Source organism: Pristis pectinata, chromosome 11, assembly GCF_009764475.1.
Source record: "Pristis pectinata isolate sPriPec2 chromosome 11, sPriPec2.1.pri, whole genome shotgun sequence".
Classification (NCBI taxonomy): Eukaryota; Metazoa; Chordata; class Chondrichthyes; order Rhinopristiformes; family Pristidae; genus Pristis; species Pristis pectinata.
In genome coordinates, this window is record NC_067415.1 from 42,680,120 (window position 1) to 42,703,690 (window position 23,571).

The window sequence follows — 23,571 nt, forward strand, 5'->3', positions numbered from 1 at the left end:
ATATCCCAGGATATTGAAAAAGGCAAGAAGGGAGATTGCTGGGACCTTGACAAAAGTTTTTGTATCCTCATGAGCAACTGGCGAAATCATAGACCAGTACAGCACTGGACGGACTATTCGCCCCACAATGTTACGCAGATCTTGATGCAAATTTATACCAAATGTCCTCCTCCTGTGTATCATCCATATCCTTCCATTCCGTTCATATTTATGTGTCTATCTAAAAGCCTCTTAAACTCCACCAAACTACCTGCTTCCACTACTACCCCTGGTAACCTATTCCAGGCACTTACTGTACCACTCTCTGTGGGGGAAAAAAAACTTGCCCCTCACGTTGCCTTTAAACTTTACCCATCTAACCTTAAAAGCATGCCCCCTGGTGTTTGACATTTCTACCCTGGGGAACAGATTCTGACTGCCTACCATATCTATGCCTCTCATAATTTTAAAAACCTCTATCAGGTTTCCCCTCAGCTTCCAACGCTCTAGGGAAAACCACTCAAATTTGTTCACCCTTTCCTTATAGCTCATATCCTCTAATCCAGGCAGCATCCTGGTAAACCTCTTCTGCACCCTCTCCACATCCCTCCTGTAATGGGGCGACCAAAACGGCACACAGTACTCCAAGTGTGGTCTGAGGAAAGTTTTGCATAGCTGCAGCATGACTTCCTTACTCTTATACTCAACACCCCTGCCAATGAAGGCAAGCATGCCATACAGTATGCCTTCTTTATCACATTCACTTGCGTAGCCACTTTCTGGGCAAAAGTGTTGCACTTTGGGAGGTCAAATGTAAGGGGAATGTATACAGTTAATGATAGGACCCTTAACAGCATTGATGTACAGAGGGATCTTGGAGTCCCAGTCCATAACTCACTGAAAGTGGCCAGGCAAGTAGATAGGATGGTAAAGAAGGTGCATGACTCTTGCCTTCACTGGTCAGGGCGTTGAGCATCAGAGCAAGGAAGTCACATTGCAGCGATATAAAACTTTGGTTGGGCTGCACTTAGAGTATTGTGTGCAATTCCGGTCGCCCATTACAGGAAGGATGTGGATGCTTTGGAAAGGGTGAAGAAGAGGTTCACCAGGATGATGTCTGGATTAGAGGGTATGAGCTACAAGGAGAGGTTGGACAAATTTGGGTTGCTTTCTCTGGAGCATCGGAGGCGGAGGGGATACCTTATAGAAGTTTATAAAATTATGAGAGGCATACATTTGGTTGACAGTCTGAATTTTCCCCCCCCCCCCCCCCCAAGGTAGAAATGTCAAATACTAGAGGACATGCATTTAAGATGAGAGGACAGAAGTTCAAAGGAGATGTGTGGGGCAAGTTTTTCTTTAAAACACAGAGTAGTAGGTGTCTGGAACGGGCTGCCAGGGGTAGTGGTGGAAGCAGATACAATAATGGTATTTAAGAAGCTTTTGCATGGACACATGAGTATGCAAGGAATGGAGGGATATGGATTGTGTGCAGGCAGAAGAGATTTAGTTTAATTTGGCATTTTATTTGGCACAGACATCATAGGCCAAAGGGCTTGTTCCTGTGCTGTACTGTTCTATATTTAATTGGTTTTCTGATTATTTAAGTAATTGTCTTCAAGTCACCCAGCTGCCGTGGTCAGATTCACGTGTGGATTTATTCGCCCATGTGATGTTGGACATTGCCGGCAAGGTCAGCCCTTATTGTCCCTTCCTACTGAGTAGGACATTTTAGACCAAAGTTAAGAGTCAATCATATTGTGCATCTGGTGGAAATGACAAAGGATGGTGTGCTGGATACAGAGGCTAGCAGGGTGAAAAGTGAGGACTAGGGGAACTCTATCTCTATTTTGTTTGGAGGGAGAGGGTGAGAGCAGAAGTTCAAGGCAGCAAGAAAGGGCTCCATCAATCACAGGAGAAAGGAAGCCATGTTTTCAGAAAAAAGGACACTTCAGATGCCCTGGAATGGAAGACCTCCTCTTAAGAGCAGTTGCAGCAGACATGGAGAAACTGGGAGAAAGGGATGGCATCCTTACAAGCACCAAGATGGAAAAAGATGTAGTATAGGTAGTTGTGGGAGTCAGAGGATTTATTGTAAATGTCAGTGGGTTGTTTATCTCCTGAGATGGAGACAGACAAAGAAAGGAAGAGAAGTGTTGGCAATGGTCCAGGTGAATTTGAGAGCTAGTAGCACCTCATATTCCACAATCTAATGGTATGAACACTGAATTTTTCAATTTCAGGAACATTAACCTCCTGTGTTCCCATGTCTCTCTCCTTCTGATCCATCTCCAATCTTCCTATTCTTGTTCCCTTTCCCTTAACCCCCATCGCCCATTTTCTTCCCCCTCCTGGTTCCATCTACCTACTGCCCATGCACTTCATCCACTGTATCCTCTCCCCCAGCTGGTTCCATCTGCTTTTCACCTCTCCCTTACTGGTTCCCATTATCACCTTCTTTATCAGATTCTAGCTTATAGCCCTTATGTCCCTGCTTATCACCCTCTGTCTCCATCTTCACACTCCCCTACACCCACCTGGCTCCATCTGCCTTTTCCCCCCCCTTGTCTGCTTCCCCCTATCAACCACCTGCCCATCTCCCAAAGCCATCCCTCCCCCACCTGGCTCCTTCTCCCTATCATCCGTCACCCTCCCCCCCCTTGGTCCACCTAGCCCCTATTTGCCCTGTCTCACCCCTCCCCCTCTCCTCATTATACCGGCTAGCTGATATAATGATGCAGGGTCTTGACTCAAAATGTTGACAATTCCTTTCCACCCCACATATCCTGTTCAACTGGCTGAGGTCCTCCAACAGGTTGTTCTTTATTTTCTGGAATTAAATTCCCCAGTTGCTGTGATGGATTTAAGCTCTTATATCCAGACCTAGGATATCAGGTAACCACTACTGCTTACCTAACCAGAATCTCCACAGCCATTATTATACAGACTAATACTCACTTAATATCAGTTATCCTTGCAACTAATAATGAACAGGACTAAATTCCCCTTGTTGATTGTTCACATAATTGGAATTGAGCTTCATATTTCTCAACAAGATTATTTATTTTCACCTTTGAAACACTGCCTACTTTCAACTTTCTTCTGCCCTTTGGATGAAATCTACCCAAATCTACTTTGTTCACCCCTTCAAATCTCTACCTCAAAGGTCATTTATGCTATATGGATCAATTGCCATATTTTTAGGACTCCTGATAGGTTAGACCATGCAAAAGTCGTATATTATACAGAGTGCCAGTTGCACAAATTGAATATAATGACTATAGTGCTATTTTGATCAAGAACTGAGATAACTAAGGTTCTTAAAAGAATACTCAAATGTATGAAAGTGCATGAAGTAACGCTAGAGAAATAAAGGACTGTAGATGCTGGAATCTAGACAAAAAACACTATGATGACGGAGGAACTCAGCGGGCCAGGCAGCATCCGTGGGGAAAAACAGGCAATCAACGTTTAGGGTCAGGACTCTTCTTCAGGACTGAAGATAGGAAAAGGGGAAGCCCAATATATAGGAGGGAAAAGCAGAGCAATGATAGGTGGACAAAAGAGGGAAGGTGGGTGGGCACAAGGTGGTGATGGTTAGATGCAGGTAAGAGATAGCGATAGGCAGGTGTGAGGGAAAGAGGGGAGAGCAGATCCACCGGGGGATGGGACAAAGGTAAGGAGAGAAAGGAAAAAAAAAGCGGTAGAAAAAAAAGAGATAGGCTAGGAAAGGGAAGAAGAGGCATGGTGGGGGGGGGTGGGAGTTGGGGGTTTGTGGGGAAGGGGGGTGGGGATTACTTAAGGTGGGAGAATTCAACGCTAATGCCATTAGGCTGCAAGGTTCCAAGATGGAAAATGAGGTGCTGTTCCTCCAGTTTGCGCTTGGAATTCTCCTGGCAGTGGAGGAGACAGAGGACTGAATATCAGTGATAGTGTAGGAGGGAGAGTTGAAGTGACTGGCAACGGAGAGATGCAGATTGCAGTCACGGATAGAGTGCAGGTGTTCTGCAAAATGATCATCTAGTCTGTGTTTAGTCTCACCAATGTAGAGCAGATCATACTTGGAGCACCGAATGCAGTAGACGATATTAAGGGAGGTGCAGGTGAATCTCTGTCTCACTTGAAAGGACTGTTTGGGTCCCTGGATGGAGGTGATGTAGGGGCAGGTGTTACACCTATGGCAGGGGCAGTGGAAAGCTCCCAGGGTGGGAGCGGGATGGGTGGGTGAGAAGGAGTGAACTAGAGAGTTGGGGAGAGAGCGGTCCCTGCGAAAGGCAGAAAGGGATAGTGAGGGGAAGATATACTTGGTAGTGGGGTCCCACTGGAGATGGCAGAAGTAGTGGAGAATAATGTGTTGGATGCATAGGCTGGTGGGATGAAATGTGAGGACAAGGGGGAAAGCACCGTCTCATCAGTCACAGCTAGCAACTACTACATTGTCGCAAGGATGTAATTTTATGCACAACGGTGTATTTGTATTTTACTGGAATATTGCTGGTTGAAAGTGCACAACACATATGATTCTATAAGCTTATTTTAATATCAGTGAATTATTTTGAATTATGGTGATGTACATATATACATGTACATAACAATTTAATTCCATAGAACTACAACCTCAGGTGAAAAAATCAGAAGTAAAACACTTTAAGATCTTAATGGAATTATCTTAAACCAATAATAAACTATAATTTCTGTCAATTCCAGACAAGGTTTTATTACCTTTGGATGAAAGGCTATTTATTGCACCCCAAGAACGTCTGATGCATTCAGCACAGCCTTTTCCACTCTTCGAGAAGTCATTGGTTACAATCGCAAAGAAAGTTTCACATGGGGTCAAATCTTCAAACAGCCAGATTGGAGCAGAAGCAGCAAGAGCTCTATGACATTCACACAAATGGATTAAAACTTACAGGTGCACACATTAAGCATTATTCTCTGTTAATGTCTTAACATTAAAATTGGTCACTGCCATTGCCATTAATAGAGCATCTGTTGAGCATAATTCCAAGACCACATTAATTGCACAGCGAATAATTATCTGATATTTTCCCAGATTTCAATATTATTAAATTGCTTCAAAAATGTCAGAAACACAAGGGACCTAAAATTCCAGAGTGTAGCAGCATAGGGATAAAAATCAATTCAGTCATTCCACCCCCCACAGCAAATGAGAGGCAACTGATTGCTGAAAATCTCAGACTGAAATGTACTGCCCACCACTCAGTTCCCTGCTGGGTTTGGGATGGCTGGTGATCATCGGCCCATTCGGTGCCTGGCACATCTGTATGCATGACCAGACGGAAAATTGAGACCAGTGATGATGTTTGTATGGTTGTGCGAGAGAAGAGAGTAGGGGTGGAAAAGAAGTGGACACTTGCAATGATGTTTAGAAGGTGGGAGGTGGTAAAAGATCAACCGCATGGTGGCAGGTCACTGATGGATGAGAGGTGAGTTGGTGATTGAAAGCAAGTAAATGGCCTACCTGGCAGATGTTCCATTATGCTAGGAAAGGCTGATTAGAGTCATTGAGTTATACAGCATGGAAACAAGCCCTTCAGCCCAGCTCATCCATACTGACCAAGTTGCCTAACTGAATTAGTCTCATTTGTCTGTGTTTGGCCCATATCCCTCTAAACTTTTCCTATCCACACACCTGTCCAAATGTCTTTTAAGTTTTGTAATTGTAGCCACCTCTACTTCTACCTCTAGCAGCTCGTTCCATATATGCACCACCCTCTGTATGAAAAAGTTGCCCCTCAGGTCCTGTTTCAATCTTTCCCCTCTCATTTTAAACCCATGCCCTCTAGCTTGTTTGACTTGTAAAGTGTACTTCATATTTTAGCTGACCTATGATGCTCCTTAATGTCTATGTATAAACACAATTTATGATGTCTTTACCTCTGATCTAATATTAAATTATACAGTGGATTAATTAAAAATGAAACAATTGAATTAAAAGAATGTTGTAAATTTACCATAAAGAAAACCAAAGGACGTCAATTATTTTTCTTCAAAAAAATAAGTGCAGTTAAAAATGGAATTTCAAGTTATATTGATAACCCCCAAATCACAGGTAAGCTTCCGACAAGTTATTTTGTGCTTTTTTTAAAATCTGTTCCTTCTTAAACCAATACTCACCCAACAACGAAATTTGGATACTTCATCCTAAACCAAGCTGCTAACATTCCTCCATAGGAGCCTCCTATTGCAATAACAGGACTGTTCTGAGCTCCAGGAATGGTCTGTTTGAGATATCTAACAAGAACTGCAAAGTCAGCCAAAGCCTGTTCCGAGGTGAAGTAGTTCAAGTACTTGGGATTCTAAAAGGGAAGCATTGGCAAAATGTATTTACAATGAAACCAACTGAAAGTGACAATCTAATAACCTTTGGTATTCTAATATATGTTCATGTTAACAGATATTTCCATAAATTGCTAAAAATTGTATAATTGGCAAAAATATGGAATCAACAAAAATGCGTTCACACTCGTACTTGGGCACATTCACCAGATACACAATGTTGAACAGTTTAGCAACACAGCTGAAATACAGCAATATCAGTGAGAGCCATCTCTGGCAAATGGATTTGAAGACTTATGTTTTAGTACAGTTTATGCTACACCAATAACATAGGTCCACACCCAAGATAGCACAGGCATTTCAAGTGAAATTGCAGCATTAAACACATAAAATGGATAAACTGGACCTATCTGCTCCTCACATTTTTTGCCCATGCTAGTCTTGTAGCTGCACTTACTTTATTTGCCCCACCCAAGGTCCAAATGTATTCCACATCTCATGGTGTGCGGTTCTCTGTCCTTGAACAGCAACCCCTAGTCAGGCAGAGGATCCCAAGGCCCCATCCTTGGACCACCCTGGCAACCTTCTGAGAACTCACTGCTGTCAAAGGTTAAACATTTTTTTAAATTCCTCTGTTAAACAACGACATTTAAATACAGTTGACATAGATTAAACTTAATTTTTTTTTAAGTTTAAACATCTTAAATTAAAAATTAGATCAAAAGTAACAAATTTGCTTTAAAATATTTTTGTGATAGAAATTTACTAAAAGCACCTATATTGAATAAACTAAAGAGGGAAAAAGCAACTTACCTCCAACTACCTTTTCAATTCAGGATCACAATGTCATTTGAATGAAAGGTGTTATGCTACATATGACAGCCATCATTGGCTGAGAGCCAAGTTACGGAATACAAAGTGGATCCAGACCCACAGCTCAGCATGTCTACCTCCTTACCTGGTTCTAGCACCAAGCCCAGTGGCACAGCAGGTGGTCAAAATGTGCTGGCATCAGACCTCCAGCTCACTCCTAAGAACTGTGTTGCAGTGCACAGCTGAGGACGTCAGCATTGACACATTGCAGCTACTCAGTAGATCACTATGAACTGTTGGCTTGTGAGCAGCATGATCTGGCCCAATGATAAGAATTGCCTTATAGTTACACATAGCCTTTGTATCACTCATATTCTACACTAAGAATGTCAGTTTTTTTTTGCAGATTGAACTGACAGAATTAAAGCATTAATCCATGTCTTCATCATTATTTTACATCCCATATACTGAATGTGACTTCAAACATAGCCTCATTCTTTCAATGTGCAAGAAATAATTAAGTCAAAAGCATTTGTCTGATTAAACAAACTTCAATGGAATATCTGGCCCAGAATTTGTGATCAGTAATGAGCCACTCCTGCTTGCCACTGACCCACAGAAACAAAAACTCTTGTACTGATCAGCAGCCACCAACTGGCTTAAAAATTCTTGCTTATTATTTATCGCTTAATGTTTTATGAAACTATCACATTCATTCTCCAAGAAGAATTAAAAAGTGCCCATATCTGCAGTACTTGTGTATCATGTCTCTCCCCAACTTAGTCTTTAGCAATTTAGTGTGCAAACTAAAAATGCTTCAACATCAAAACTAACAAAGAATGAACACATATTAAGCAATTCAATGCCTGCACAGATTCCCTTCTTCCATTCTCCTTTGCTCCTCCTTTTTATTTCATTTACTTGCATTTATTTTAAAATTTACTATCTTGAGAAACAGTCAGAAAATCTTTTTGAGCCTGTGGGAATTTGGCAGTGAAACCGGCCCAGTTCTTCTCTTAGGTTTTACAGACTCATTTCAAACAAAGTTAATTCAGGAAGTTTATGGCAGTAACAGGAGTTGAGTTTTCTGTACATTCAGCTCTCGTTTGTCACCATAAACAAGCTGTCAACTACACAGAAGTGTCTTAGTGTTCCTTTCCATACAACTAACTCAGCTTTCAATTCTCAATGGATTTCAGGCATTTTAGAAATAATTGATAACTACTGCATGTTCAACTCGCTGGATAAACAGATAAAGTTCTGTGGTGTTTTGATAAAATCTATGTGGTGAAGCCAAAGGTTACTTCTCTAGTGTCAAAGATATTAACTATTTATAATCCTCATCTTCTGAGATCAAAACTCCAAAGCCCTTTCGGTATTATTTTAGTAATTTGCAATATTTAGCTTAGATTACCCTATTTCCATGAAAAAGTCAGAGCAGCTGGAAAATCTAGGCTTAATTTCTTTCTCTGAACATAATATCTTACATTATACAAATTTAATTGCGTGAATTAAGTGTTCCAATGGTAGAGCTGCAGTGCTCAATATATGCCATTAAATCTCTGGTGATCTTTCTGCAGGTTTCTAGTAACAATAGAAGAAAAAGATAGCAATGGCTGTGCAGTTTTCAAAAAACCTAAAATATTTGTCCGTAAAATATACAGACAAAAAGTTTATGAAGCAAATTTTTACAACTTACACTGAATGATTTTTTTCCAAAAGGCAAAGACTCTCCATAATATCTATGTTCAGCAAACACCAACATGGCACCCAGTTCCTTAGAGATATCCCACATAAAACCCTAAAAAAAATCAAAATTTTATTTTAAAAAGTTATAATTTTAACATTAACCAATAAAGAAATCTTTAAAAAAATAAGTTGTGATGAAGCAAATTAAACCAAAAGAAAAATAACAAGTAGTTTAATTCTTCTAACCTTAGGTATGGACCAGCACCTCAACATTCAACTAGAATTAGAAGATGATGGCAAATCTTTTATTTTAAAGAAATACCAAGAAAGGTGGGAAAAATAGATAACTATGCAAGGGGACAGACCATTTAAGACCTCCATGTGCTTGTATTTGAATTTGGCCAGGTAACTGCCCTACCAATGGATTTCTGAAAATGTAAGGCAACAAAGACAACTGAAAAAAAAGAGTTAATCAATGAAATGTCAGAGAAAATAAAACGAAGAAGAAAGATAAGGCTTTAAAGAGTTGGATTGAGTGCCTTTGACTCTACTCCGTAGCACACTATTTGCATATAGTGGAATAGAGTCATGGGCACTAATATCAAATTCATTTTTCATTGAAAAGATTTTCGAAATGTTACTTTCAGCAACCACTAGCTATTCTTTGATGGGTCCTTTGGACTGCAGATGGGCTTGACCAAGCTGAAGAATCCATGCTTTCTTTCTTAATCTCCCATTGGCTGGGAAGAATAACAATTTAAATTTATATGCCATATTTAATACAAATGGCAGCTGTAATATTTAAATCTGAAATTTCGAGGAACAATTATCCAAAAAGCTACAAGATTGTCATAAAAACTTGTGTGGTTTACTAATCTCATTCAGGGAAGGAAATTTGCCATGCATGTGTCTTTCATGTGACTCACGACCCACTCCATGTGGTTGACTGTTGAATGCCCTTTTAGTTTTCTTAGCAAGCCACTCAGTTATACCATGACTACTATGTTCAAACAGAGATAAAAAAGAATCAGGTCACCTGAATCAACCTAGGCACCAAATTCAGACAAAGTTGCTTCCAGACCAGTCACATTGCCAAGTCTTCCTCACAAACATCTGCAATCGGTGCTTAATTGGGAGAGATGTCTCACAAAGAAGACGTAACAGCCTGACATAATCGTACAGAATCATACCTTGCAGACAATGTGCCAGACTCCTCCATCACAATCCCTGGGTATATCCTGGCTACCAGCAGGCCCGAACCAACAGAGGTATACAGGCAGGACGGAGTGGTCTTTGTAATCTTCAACATTGACTCCTGACCCCATGAAGTCATACGGCATCAAGTCAAACATGGGCAAGGAAAACTCCTCCTGATTACAACCTCTGCTGATCCATCAATGCTCCTCCATGAAGAACAACAGTTGGAAAAACACCGAAAGCAGCAAAGGCATAGAACATACTCTGCTTTGGGGACTCAATATCCACCATGAAAGTGGCTTGGTAGCATCATCATATCTACCAAACTGGGTCTGTAGCAGTTAGTGGGTGAACCTACAAGGAATAAAACCACTTGAATTTGACTAATTTTACTAGTTTTTCGAGGAGGTTACCAGGAAGGTTGATCAAGGGAAGGCAGTGGATGTTGACAAAGTCCCGCATGGGAGGCTGCTCTGGAGGTCAAGTCGACTGGCATTCAGGATGAAGTAGTCGAATGGATTTAACGTTGGCTTAGCAGGAGAAGCCAGATAGTGGTAGTAGATGGTTGTCTCTCTGATTGGAGGCCTGTGACTAGTGGTGTGCTGCAGGGATTGGTGCTGGGCCCTTTGCTATTTATCATCTATATTAATGATTTAGATGATAATATGGTAAACTGGATTGGGGGCGTAGTGGACAGCGAGGAAAGTGATCTGGACCAGTTGGGAAAATGGGCTGAAAAATGGCAGATGGAATTTAATGCAGGCAAGTGTGAGGTAATGCACTTTGGGAAGACAGACCAGGGTAAGACTTGCACAGTAAATGGTAGGGCATGGAGGCGTGCAATAGAACAAAGGGACCTGGGAATACAGATCCATAATTCCTTGAAAGTGGCGTCACAGGAATTGGGATGTTACGTTGAAGTTGTAGAAGACATTGATCACCTACCTACAGGACAAGTATCAGTAAGCTTGAAAGAGTGCAGAGAAAATTTACACGGATATTGCCGGGACTTAAAGACCTGAGTTATAGGGAAAGGTTGAATAGGTTAGGACTTTATTCCCAGGAGTGCAGAAGAATGAGGGGAGATCTTATAGAGGGATACAAAATTATGAGGGGTATAGATAGGGTGAATGCATGCAGGACTTTTCCCCCCCCCCCCCCCCCCCCCCCAGGTTGGGTGAAACTAGAACTAGAGGTGATAGGTTTAGGGTGAAATGTGATATATTTAAGGGGACTCTGAGGGGGAACTACTTCACTCAGAGGGTGGTGCAAGTGTGGAATGAGCTGCCAGCAGAAGTGTTGGATGAGAGTTCAATTGTAAAATTTAAGAGAAGTTTGGATAGGTGCATGGATGAGAGAGGTCTGGAGGGCTATGGTCCTGGTTCAGGTAGATGGGACTAGGCAGAAAATCAGGCTGGCATGGACTAGATGGGCCGAAGGGCCTGTTTCTGTGCTGTAGTGCTCTATAATACATCCTTACCAATCCGCTTGTGATAGATGCATCTGCTCCATGGTAGCATTGGTAGAAATGACCACCATACAGAATCATTGTGGAGAAAAGGTCCTGTCTACACTCCAAAGGCACTATCCTATGTTGTGCTGTACTGCAATTGTGCCGCATAGGACAGAATAGGCAGACTGCTCAAAACAGGGTATCCTTGATCCTTGACCCTTGACCATCAGCAGTAGCACAAATATACTCCACCACAATCTGCAGCCTCATGCTCTAGCATATCTCTCACTCTACCATTATTAAGCCAGGGTATCAATCTAGTTCAAAGAGGAATACAGAAGGACATGCTGGCGGCAGCAGCACCAGGTGGACCCAAAGTCATGAGCTGCCAGCCTAGGAAAGTTGCAAAGCAGAACTTAACAGTAAAAACAGCAAGCAATGCATTGAGCTAAGCATTCCTACAACCAATAGATCAAACTGAGTTTCTGCAGTCCGACCATTTCTAGTTATGAATGATGGTGAACAATTAAATGGCTAGTGAGAGAAGGCTCCAAGAATATCCCCATCCTCAACAATGGTGGGTCCCAGTTTGCAAGTGTTATAGACAAGACTGAAACATTCACAACCCCGTTCAGTCAGAATTGCCAAACAGATAATGTCTCTTGGCTCCTCCCGAAATCAACTCCTGTTGGAAGTGATTGAAGCTGCTGTCTCCCCCTCTCTTTGTTTGGCTGCATACTTCTCTCCTGGGCCAGATTTCTTTTTGGTGGGAAGCTCAACTAAGAGGAAGACATAGCAGCTCCATCACATCCAACAGGAAATGATGCAAGAGACTGCAAGATCAGGACATTACCATTGCTGGAATAGGCAGACTCAGGAACCAGGATAATTATCTAAAGCTTTTGAGCAAAGCTCAATTTCTGCACTGCCTCAAAGTTGCCTATTCATGCATTTGTCCCATTATATCTCCACAATCTTTTCAATCACTGAGAAATCAAAAATCTGAAAAAGTGAAAAGTACAAAAAAACAGTGAAAGCAATAAATAGAGTAATCATAAAAGCAGATGACTAACAATAGCATGGAAGTTCATAATCAGATAAGCAAGTAAAAGCACAGGAAGAAACTAAAAAACAATTGTAGGAAACCGACAGCACGGAAAGAGAAATCATAGCTTAATTGATTTTCAAAGCAAATATACATCCTATGTATTGATAAACACAATTTTAAATATATTGCAATAGGATTCCAATTTTTTTAAAAATGTACAGCAGTTGCAGAACTGTGTCAAAATGACAAACGTTTTCACATCTGCAAAGAGATGGTTTAGCAGATTTAAACATGGAAGTTTTATCAGCATACCTTGACAGTAACTTTGTAAATATGCTATCCTAACTGTAAATATAATATGCAAAAACTGGACTTTTAGATATTGCTGCAAAACTCCCAGTAGGATGTTATACAAACTGAACTATTTCATAATTTAGATATATTTTAGAATTATAAAATGATACAATGTTACAGTATCATTGCCTATCTATTTATAGGCGAGACCTTAAACTGACATCCAGAAAACTGAATCACCCGAGCACAATAAAATTCAGATAGAGGATGCACTTCCAATTACCCAGTTTTTCTGATATTCACCTCATAAATGCAAACAGATGTAGTTGAATACGAACCCAAATCTTCCCTTCCCAGTCCATAAATTAAGCAAGCCATAAAACAGTTATTTTACATTTTAAAAAATGTATCCAGGTAATACACAATACTGTGTGGCATGTAGTATTTCTGTGGCATGTAATAAATATAGTAGATGTACTGATCTGAATCAAATCTGTGGTTAAAAAACTTGTGCTGACATAAAGTGCCCCTCTTTCTTAATTGCTATCCAGTAATCTTGCTCAGGAATTATTCAGGTAAATTTCCACTGAGGACAAGATAGGGCTCAGTAAGAAACCCAATGACTGAGTTCACAATATATTGGGGGCAGAAAGAATACCGATATCAAATACAGAACTGCAGTACCTGAAGTAAATGATTTCAAGAGAGGAGAGGACGATAAAAGGAAAGAAACCTTCCAAAGTACATTGTTTTTACCGTATTATTACAGAACCATGTGATGTCTCCTTCATTTCCTGTATAGAAAAGAATGGGGCCTCCATCTTGATTCCAATATTCATCGCCTATCAGGTACCTTTGTTTGAATATGGAATCTTCAGCAAATCCAAAGTGATCAATCTGTTAAAAGAATAAATTTACATACTTACTTACAAAAGCTAAAATGTTAATTAGCTATAATTTAATGATGAGTTCATGGATTTGTCTGATACTAGAATAATAATAGCAGAATCAGAATTATTATCACTGACACATGATGTGAGATTTGTTGTTTTGCAGCAGTAGTACAGTGCAAAGACAGAAATCTATAAATTACAAAAATAAATAAATAGTGCAAGAAAAAAAAGAAATAATGAGGTAGTGTTCATGGGCTCATGGACTGTTCAGAAATCTGATGGCAAAGAGGAAGAAGCTATTTCCGAATCATTGAGTGTGGGTCTTCAGATTCCTGTACCTCCTCCCTGATGGTTGTAATGAGCAGAGGGCATGTCCTGGATGGTGAAGATCCTTTATGATGAATGCTGCCTTTTTGAGGCACCGCCTCTTGAAGATGTCCTTGATGTTGGGGAGAGTTGTGCCCGTAATGGAGCTGGCTGAGTCTACAACCGTCTGCAGCCTCTTGCGATCCTGTGCATTGGAGTCTCCATAACAGGCTGTGATGCAACCAGCGGGAATGCTCTCCACCATACATCTATAGAACTCTGCAAGAGTCTTTGGTGACATACTAAATCTCCTCAAATTCCTAATGAAGTAGAGCCGCTGGCATGCTTTCTTCATGATTGCATCAATGTGTTGGGCCCAGGATAGATCCTGAGATGTTGACTCCCAGGAACTTGAAGCTGCTCACCCTTTCCACTGCTGACCTCTCAATGAAGACTGGTGTGTGTTCTCCCAACTTCCCCTTCCTGAAGTCCATAATCAATTCCTTGGTCTTGCTGATGTTGAGTGCAAAGTTGTTATTGTGACACCACTCAACCAGTCGATCTATCTCATTCCTGTAAGCCTCTTCATCGCCATCTGATATTCTACCAACAACAGTGGTGTTGTCGGTGAATTTATAGATGGCGTTTGAGCTGTTCTTAGCCACACAGTCATGAGTGTAGAGACAGTAGAGCAGTGGGCTAAGCACGCATCCTTGAGCTGTGCCTGTGTTGATTGTCAGCGAGGAGGAGATGTTATTACTGATCCGCACAGACTGTGGTCTCCTGAGAAGGAAGTCGAGGATCCAGTTGCAGAGGAAGGTACAGAAGCCCAGGTTTTGAAGCTTGGTTATTAGCACTGAGGGAATGATGGTGTTGAATGCCAAGCTGTAATCAATAAACAGTAGCCTGACGTACATCTCGTGGCTGTCTAGGTGCTCCAAAGCAAAGTGGAGAGCCAGTGAGCTTGTATCTGCTGTAGACCTGTTGTGGCGGTAAGTGAATTGCAGCGGGTCCAGGTCCTTGCTCAGGCAGGAGTTAATTCTAGCCATAACCAACTTCTCAAAGCACTTCATCACAGTGGATGTGAGTGCTACTAGGCAATAGTTGTCGAGGCAACTCATCCTACTCTTCTTGGGCACTGGAATGATGCTGCCCTTTTGAAGCAGGTGGGAACCTCAGACTGCAGTAGCGAGAGGTTAAAGATGTCCTTGAATTATCCAGCCAGTTGGTCAGCACAGGTTTTCAGCACCCGAGCAGGTACACCGTTGAGGCTTGACACCTTGCAAGGGTTCACCCTGTTGAAGGATGTTTTCCTCCAGTTGTAGCAACCAGAGCTGCTGAGGGGGGAAGCCACCAGCTTTTTTTTAAAGTTGTGTCTGATTGGTTAAGTGTGTGGCAACTCAGCCAATAAAAGGAAGGTATGGTCAAGCAGAGTGGGCCAGTAGAGGAGAGGGAGAGCTAAGGCTTTGGCTCAAGAGACTGCAGTAAGGAGGTGTAGGTAAGAACAGATTATTTTACAGTAGTTACATAAAAAAGACACCAAATTACAACTGATTAAATAAAGTAGGGATGCAGGATTAAATGATGTGTTGTAGCTGCATGATGTGGGAGCTGGTGAACCCCATTGTGGTTCCTGGTGACCACATCTGCAGCAAGTGTTGGTTGCTTGAGGAACTTGGGCTCAAAGATGACCTAGAATCTGAGCTTCAAACACTGACATGTGTGGAAGTTAGCTGGATGCTATGTTTCAGGAGGCAGTCACACCCATTAGATTAACTGCTTCAAAGTCTGTGGTCAGGGACAAGAAGGTGTGACTGCAAGTTAGGCGGGTATGGGGATCCAAGAGGTAGTGCTGGAGGAGCCTCAGCCCTTGAACTTATCCAACAGGTCTGAGATTCTTGCTCCCTATGCAGATGAGAGTGGGGTCTATAGGAAGGATGAGCAATCTAACTGTGGTTCAGGGAGCCATTCAAGAGGGGAGAAAGAAGAGAAATGTAGTTGTAATTGGGGATAATATAGTCAAGGGAATAGACACAATTCTGTTGCAAGGATCAAGAGTCCTGAAGGCTGTGTTACCTGCCTGATGCCTGGGTTTGAGACACCTTGTCTGACCTGCAGTGGAATTTGGAATGGGAGGGGAAAGATCCAGTTGTTGTGGTTCATGTGGGTACCCATGATGTAGGTAGAACAAAAAACAAAGAGGTTCTGCTGAGGGAATTTGAGCAGCTAGGGACTAAATTTTAAAAAAAACAGATCCAAAAAAAGTATTAAGCTTTGGATTGCTACCCAAACCATGTGCAAATTGGGCTTTAAACTTAAATAGTGGGGGGGCGGGTTCAAGATTGGGGAAAAATATGGATAAGTAAAAAGGAAGGAGAGTGCAAGAGAGGTTACTGAAATCTCCAGAATAAAGAATAAGCCAAAGTTTAGAAAGGGATAAGAATTTAACTTCAGGCAACATGGAAACAAATTTGAGAAAAAGGGTGGTGAATACAGGACTGAATGTGTTATATTTGAATGCATGCAGTATACGAAACAAGGTAGGTGAGCTTATAGTGCACTTAGAAATAGGCAGGAATGATGTTGTGGGTATCAGAGTTGTGGCTGAAAGAAGATCACAGCTGGGAGCTAAACATCCAAGGAGATATATCCTTTCAAAAAAGATGGGCAGAGGGGGTGAGGTAGCTCTGTTGGTAGAAAGTGAAATCAATCCCTTAGCAAGAAGTGACATAGGATCAGAAGATGTAGAATCCTTGTGGGTAGGGTTAAGAAACTGCAAGGATAAAAATCCCCTGACTGGAATTGTTTTCAGGCCTCCAAATAGTAGTCAGGATGTGGGGTACAAATTACAAGAGATAGAAAAGGCATGTAAGATAGGCAATGTTACAATGGTCATGGGGGACTTCAATATGCAAGTAGACTGGGAAAATCCAGTTTGCACTGGATCCCAAGAGAAGGAATTTGAATACCTATGAGGTGACTTCTCCAGAGCAGTTTGTGGTCGAACCCACTAAGGAAAAGGCAATTCTGGATTTGGTGCGGTGCAATAAACTAGATTTAATTTGGGAGTTTAAGGTAAAGAAAGTAATTATACTATGATAGAATTCATCCTGCAGTTTGAGGGAGAAGCTAAAATCTGACTTATTGGTACTACAGTTAAGGTAACTACAGAGGCATGAGAGGAACTGGCCAAAGTTCATTGGAAGAAGATGCTAGCAGGGATGACAATAAAGCAGCAATGGCAGGAGTTTCTTGGAGTAATTTGGAAGATGCAGGATAATTTCATCTCGAGGGAGCATTCCAAAGGGAGGATGAGGCAACTGTGGCTGACAAGAAGTCAGACAGCATAAAAGCAAAAGAGGGCATACAATATTGTGAAAATTAGCAAGAAGCTTTTTTAAAATACCAACAGAAGACAACTTAAAGTAATGAGGGGAAAGATCAAATATGGAGGTAAGCTAGCCAATGAGGACAAAGTTTTTTTGTGTATATATAAAAGATACAAGAGTGGACATCAGATAGCTGGAGGAGGAGTAATGGGGAACAAAGAAATGGTGGATGAGCTGAATAAGTAATTTGTGTCAGTCTTCACTGTGGAAGACACCAGCAACATGCCAGAAATTCAAAAGTCAGGGGGCAGAAGTCTGTAATCACTATTACTAAGGAGAAGGTGCTTGGGAAGCTGAGGTTTGAAGGTGGATAAGTCACCTGGACCAGATGGACTACACCCTAGGGTAGGAAGTAGCTGAAGAAATTGAGGTGGCATTAGTAGTGATCTTTCAAGAATCACGAGTCAGGAATGGTTCCAGAGGACTGGAAAATCACAAATGTCACTCCACTCTAAGAAGGGAGGGGGGCAAAAGACCAGAAATTATAGGCCAGTTAGCTTGACTTCAGTGGTTGGCAAGAGTCCATTATTAAGGATGAGGTTTCAGGGTACTTGGAAGCACATGATGAAATAGGCCAAAGTCAGCATGGTTTGTCTGTTGGAATTCTTTGAGGAAGTAACAGGCAGGCAAGACAAAGGAGAGTCAGTGGATGTTTACTTGGATTTTCAGAAGGCCTCTGACAGGGTGCTGTACATGAGGCTGCTAAACAAGATAGGAGCCCATGGTATTACAGGAAAGGCACCAGCAAGGATAGAAGATTGGCTGACTGGCAGAAGGTAGAGTGGGAATAAAGGGGGGCCTTTTCTAGTGACTAGTGGTGTTCTGCAGGGATTGGTGTTGGGTACACTACTTTTTGCATTGTATTAATAATCTGGATGATGAATTGATGGCTTTGTGGCCAATTTGTGGATGGATCAAAGATCGGTGGAGGGGCAGGTAGTGTTAAAGCAGCAGGGATTCTGCAGAAGGACTTGGACAGGCTAGGAGAATGGGCAAAGTGGCAGACGGAATTGTGCAGGGAAGTGTATGGTTATGCACTTTGGTAAAATGAATAAAGGCGTAGACTATTTTCTAAATGGGGAGCAAATTCAGAAATCTGAGGTGCAAAGGGACTTTGGATCCTGCACTCGGACCCCCTAAACATTAACCTGCAGGTTGAGTTGGTAGTGAGGAAGGCAAATGCAATGTTAGCATTCATTTCAAGAGGACTGAAATATAAAAACAAGGATGTAATCTGAGGCTTTATAAGGTGTTGGTCAGACCACATTTGGAGTATTGAGACTAGTTTTGGGCTGCATATCTAAGGAAGGATGTGCTGGCATTGGAGAGGGTCCAGAGGTATGAGAATGATCCTGTGAATGAAAGGGTTAACATAGGAGGAGCATTTGATGACTCTGGGCCTGTACTTGCTGGAATTTAGAAGGATTGGGGGGGGGGGGTGGAATCTCATTGAAACCTACCAAATATTGCAAGGCTTGGATAGAGTGGATGTGGAGAGGATGTCTCCAGTAATGGGAAAGTCTGGGACAGCCTCAGAATAAAAGGATGTCCCTTTAAAACTGAGAGGAGGAAGAATTTCTTTAGCCAGAGGATGGTGAATCTGTGGAATTCATTGCCACAGATGGCTATGGAGGCGGCCAAGTCATTGGGTATATTTAAGGTGGAGTTTAATAGTTTCTTAATTAGTAAGGGCATCAAAGGTTAGGGGAGAAGGCGGGAATGGGATTGGGAGGGAAAAATAAATCAGCCATGATCAAATGGTAGAGCAGACTCGATGGACTGAATGGCCTAATTCTGATATGTCTTATGAACATAGAACATTACAGAACAGGTCCTTCAGCCCACGATGTTGTGCTGACATTTTATCCTGCTCTAATATCTATCTAACCCCTCCCTCCCACATAGCCCTCCATTTCTTTATCATTCATGTGTCTAAGTCTCTTAAATGTCCCTAATGTATCTGCCTCCACACATCCAAAACTTGCCTCTGACATCCCCCTTGTATCTTCCTCCAATCACCTTAAAATTATGCCCCCTCGTGTTAGCCATTTTCACCCTGGGAGAAAGTCTCTGACTGTCCACTCGATCTAAGCCTCTATCTTGTACACTTCTATCAAGTCACCTCTCATCCTCCTCCTCTCCAAAGAGAAAAGCCCTAGCTCACTCAACCTATCCTCATAAGACATGCTCTCCAATCCAGACAGCATCCTGGTAAATCTCCTCTGCACCCTCTAAAGCTTCCACATCCTTCCTATAATAAGGTGACCAGAATTGAACAATACTCCAAGTATGGTCTAACCAGAGTTCGATAGAGCTGCAACATTACCTCGCGGCTCTTGAACTCAATACCCCGACTAATGAAGGCCAACACTCCATACGCCGTAACAACCCTATCGACCTGCGCGGCAACCTTGAGGGATCTATGGATCTGGACCCCAAGATCCCTCTGTTCCTCCACACTGCTAAGAGTCCTGAGATTAACCTTGTATTCTGCCATCAGATTTGATCTCCTGAAGTGTATCACTTCACACTTACCTGGGTTGAACTCCATCTGCCACTTCTCAGCCCAGCTCTGCATTCTATCAATATCCTGTTGTAATCTACAGCAACACACCACAATGCTATCCACAACACCACCAACCTTTGTATCATCAGCAAACTTACTAACCCACCCTTCCACATCCTCATCCAAGTTATTTATTAAAAAAAATCAAAGAGCAGGGGTCTCAGAACAGTTCCCTGTGGAAAACCACTGGCCACCATCCTCCAGGCAGAATACACCCCATCTACCACCACTCTCTAGCTTCTATGAGCAAGCTAATTCTGAATCCACACAGCCAAGTGTCCCTGGATCCCATATCTCCTGACTTTCTGAATGAACCTTCCATGAAGCACTTTATCAAAGGCCTTACTAAAATCCATGTACACCACATCCACTACTCTACCTTCATCAATGTGCTTTGTCACATCCTCAGAATTCAATCAGGCTCGTGAAGCATGACCTGCCCCTCACAAAGCCATGCTGACTGTCCCTAATCAGCCTATGCTTCTCTAAATGCCCATAAATCTTGTCTAAGAATCTTCTCCAGTAATTTGCCCACCACTGAAGTAAGACTCACTGGTCTGTAAATTCCCAGGGTTATCCCTACTCCCTTTCTTGAACAAAGGAACAACGTTTGTCACCCTGCAATCATCTGGCACTACCCCTGTGGCCAGTGAGGATGCAAGGATCATCGCCAAAGGTGCAGCAATCTCTTCCCTTGCTTCCCGTAATAACCTTGGATATATCCTGTCTGGCCCCGGTGACTTATGTTTTTCAAAAGTTTCAGCACATCCTCTTTCCTCACATCGACACACCCTAGCATAATCAGCCTGTTGTATGCCATCCTCAATCGTCAAGGTCTCTCTCACTGAAGCAAAGTATTCATTAAGGACCTGCCCTATCTCCGACTCCAGGCATGTTTCCTCATTTATTCCTGATTGGTCCTACCCTCTAGTCATCCTCCTATTCTTCACATACGTGTAGAACACCTTGGGGATTTTCCTTGATTCTACTAACCAAGGATTTCTCATGCCCCCTTCTAGCTCTCCTAAGTCCATTCTTAAGCTCCCTCCTGGCTACCTTTTAACTCTCCAGGGCCCTGTCTGATCCATGCTTTCTAAACCTCAGGCAAGCTTCTTTCTTCCTCTTGACAAGATATTCTACGTCTCTTGTCAACCACAGTTCCTTTGTAAAAGTAACTGGAAATGTAAGGGTTAACAATGTACAGCTGTTATTGCTTCAACCATGGTGTGACTATAGTTATGACTGCAAGATGTGCAGGTGCTTGGGAGTGCTCAAGGCATATCTTGTTTTGCTAAGTTTGCTGTAAGCAACTGCCCAAGTATGTGCAACTCCACACGTAGGCATCTTTAGATTAAGTATAAAAGGAGGGACACAAGTATTTAAATCTTTGAGTGGGGATCAGTACAGAGCTCGGGTTACACTGTTTACTCTCTCTCTGTATCCCTCACTTCCATTAGCGACTCCCGCTAGCGTTAAATAATAAAGCGCTTATTGTACGCTCCTTGGTTCTGCTGTTGTCTACTTTATTACAGCACAGACTGACTTCCACACCTTCACTGCTATCCTTATCCTGCCTCAATGGGACAAACCTATTCAGAACCCCATGCAAGTACCCCCTAAACAACCTCCACATTTCCACTGTGCACTTCCCCAAGAACATCTGTTCCCAATTTACGCTCCCAAGTTCCTACCTAATAGCATCATGGTTCCCCCTCCCCCTAGTTAAATACTTTCCCATATCATATGCTTTGATCCCTCTCCAAGGCTATGGTAAAGGTCAAGGAGTTATGGTCACTATCTCCAAAATGCTCTCCCACTGAGAGATCTGAAACCTGATCAGGCTCATGGCCTAGTACCAGGTTCAGAATGGCCTGTCCACATACTGCGTCAGGAATCCTTCTTGGACACGCTGGATTGATTCTCACTAAATAATCTATTGTTTGGATTAATAGATTTACTTCACTTATGGGAAGTCTGAACCCTGAAGTAAAGTTTCTGTTCCTTTTAAGTCTGTGTAACAGAAAAATACTTTATCACATGACTAAAACAAAGTAAATTGCATGCATCACATGCTATGCTTATGATATTCACATGACTAAGATGGAAATTGCATCATAAACTAGATCACCAGAAGGAGAAAGTCTGCAGTTTTCTAGAACATGGAATGTTTTACTTTAATTGGTTGTCAAGGTAAACGGCGGGGCGCGGAGAGAAACTTTAAAGGCTAATTTGCATCAAATTGGCCCTTCAAATTGTGCTGCGCAAATTAAGTGTCTTCAACACTCAACGTCAACATGAAGTTGCCAACATTTTTTTTACTGTGATACAAGAATAAATCCTTTTTCTCATAAACAAATGTTTAGTTAATCTTGTGCTTACTGATAAGGCCACAAGAAATACCAGTAAAATAACTGTCACTAAAAGCATTGTATTCTGTTCAGATCTGGAAAGATTTAAGAATTTGGTGATTCCGTCCCAACTTTCTTTCGGGTAGTTCCCAGGCTTTTCACTGGGTCCAGAGCCTTTTGATCCGTTTATTTGGAGCTGCAGAGGAACATTAGTTCTCTCTTGTATGCAAAGAGCGAGTCATAAAATCTGTTGTCAATTATACAGAGCAATCACCGGACTCGTACCGCCACGTCAAAACGTGACAATCTAGGTCGTTAACACACAATGTCACACAGTGCAGGGTAACAGATATGTTCTCTCCAGACAGTTTAAGTCTGGGCATTGTAGAGCGGAATGCGGGAGGTTGGAAACTTGCGGGGAAAAACAAATCATCGCTCGTTATCCTCGTGACTACGGGAAGTGGATATTTTTTTTAATTATTTGGGCAGTGAAATTTAGATTTAAAAAAAGCAAAATGTATTTTGCTGATTAAGTAACGTTTAAAAATAATGCAATTGATGCTCGTTCTCTATTTAAACTGAGAAACGCGGCGGCAGCCCACTTACAATGGGGCTGATGGAGCCTCGGTCCCGCCCGAAACCTGGGATGGGAAGGGGGACAGCCCGCAGTAGGCGCCGAGCCAGGAGCCTGCGGTCCGGGTCCGGGGCAACTTGCAGATCACTAGGAGAGATGGTCCGGCTCTGCCTAAAGGGGACTCTCCATTCCGTGCTTTAGTAACAAACCCGGGGCGCTCACTCACCTTCTGCTCCAAGTACCGAGTCTTGTAATTGAACCGGCCCGGCTGCGTCGAGGGGCCACTCTTGGGGAGGGACAGTCGAACCGAGGCGGCGGGGACTGAGGCCAGGCACAAGGCCGCCGTCACCATGGCGACAACAGCAAAAGGCAGCTTCACCACCGAGCCTGCTGCCATTTCCCCCCCGAGGCAAGAGAGAAGTGGCAGAGAAGGAAATAAGTAACTGAGTTGAGAGGAGGGGCTAGAGTGGATGAGGCGCTGGAGTGGGGGGAGGGGGGACGGGATTGGGGGAGGGACTGAAGACCTTACAAGACCTCAAAGCCCAGCTCTGCAATGAGATGCTTAGTCATCTTCTCCCAATGTTTGTAGTTTAACCACACTTCTGTGAAGCGCCTAGAATCATGTTAAAGTGCTAGCTGTTGGCATCATGGAGATCTGAAATTTCCTGACAACAGAGTCGTGACTGGATTTCAATCTTGTAGTGTTGACGGCGTTAGCT

The 23,571-nt window shown here is 42.4% G+C and overlaps 1 protein-coding gene across 1 annotated transcript in view; it reads right to left on the reverse strand.

Annotated features, from left to right (window-relative positions):
• prcp (prolylcarboxypeptidase (angiotensinase C)) overlaps positions 1 to 23,304 on the reverse strand; it is a 35,671-nt gene extending 12,367 nt beyond the window's left edge. The window contains exons 1-5 of the mRNA XM_052026187.1: positions 23,079 to 23,304; positions 13,533 to 13,673; positions 8,795 to 8,896; positions 6,121 to 6,302; positions 4,702 to 4,859 (exon numbers count right to left, since the gene is read on the reverse strand). Coding sequence (XP_051882147.1) covers positions 4,702 to 4,859; positions 6,121 to 6,302; positions 8,795 to 8,896; positions 13,533 to 13,673; positions 23,079 to 23,249 — 754 coding nt within the window. The 5' untranslated portion in view covers positions 23,250 to 23,304. The remainder of the gene's footprint in view (positions 1 to 4,701; positions 4,860 to 6,120; positions 6,303 to 8,794; positions 8,897 to 13,532; positions 13,674 to 23,078) is intronic.
• Between the last annotated feature and the right edge of the window lie 267 nt (positions 23,305 to 23,571).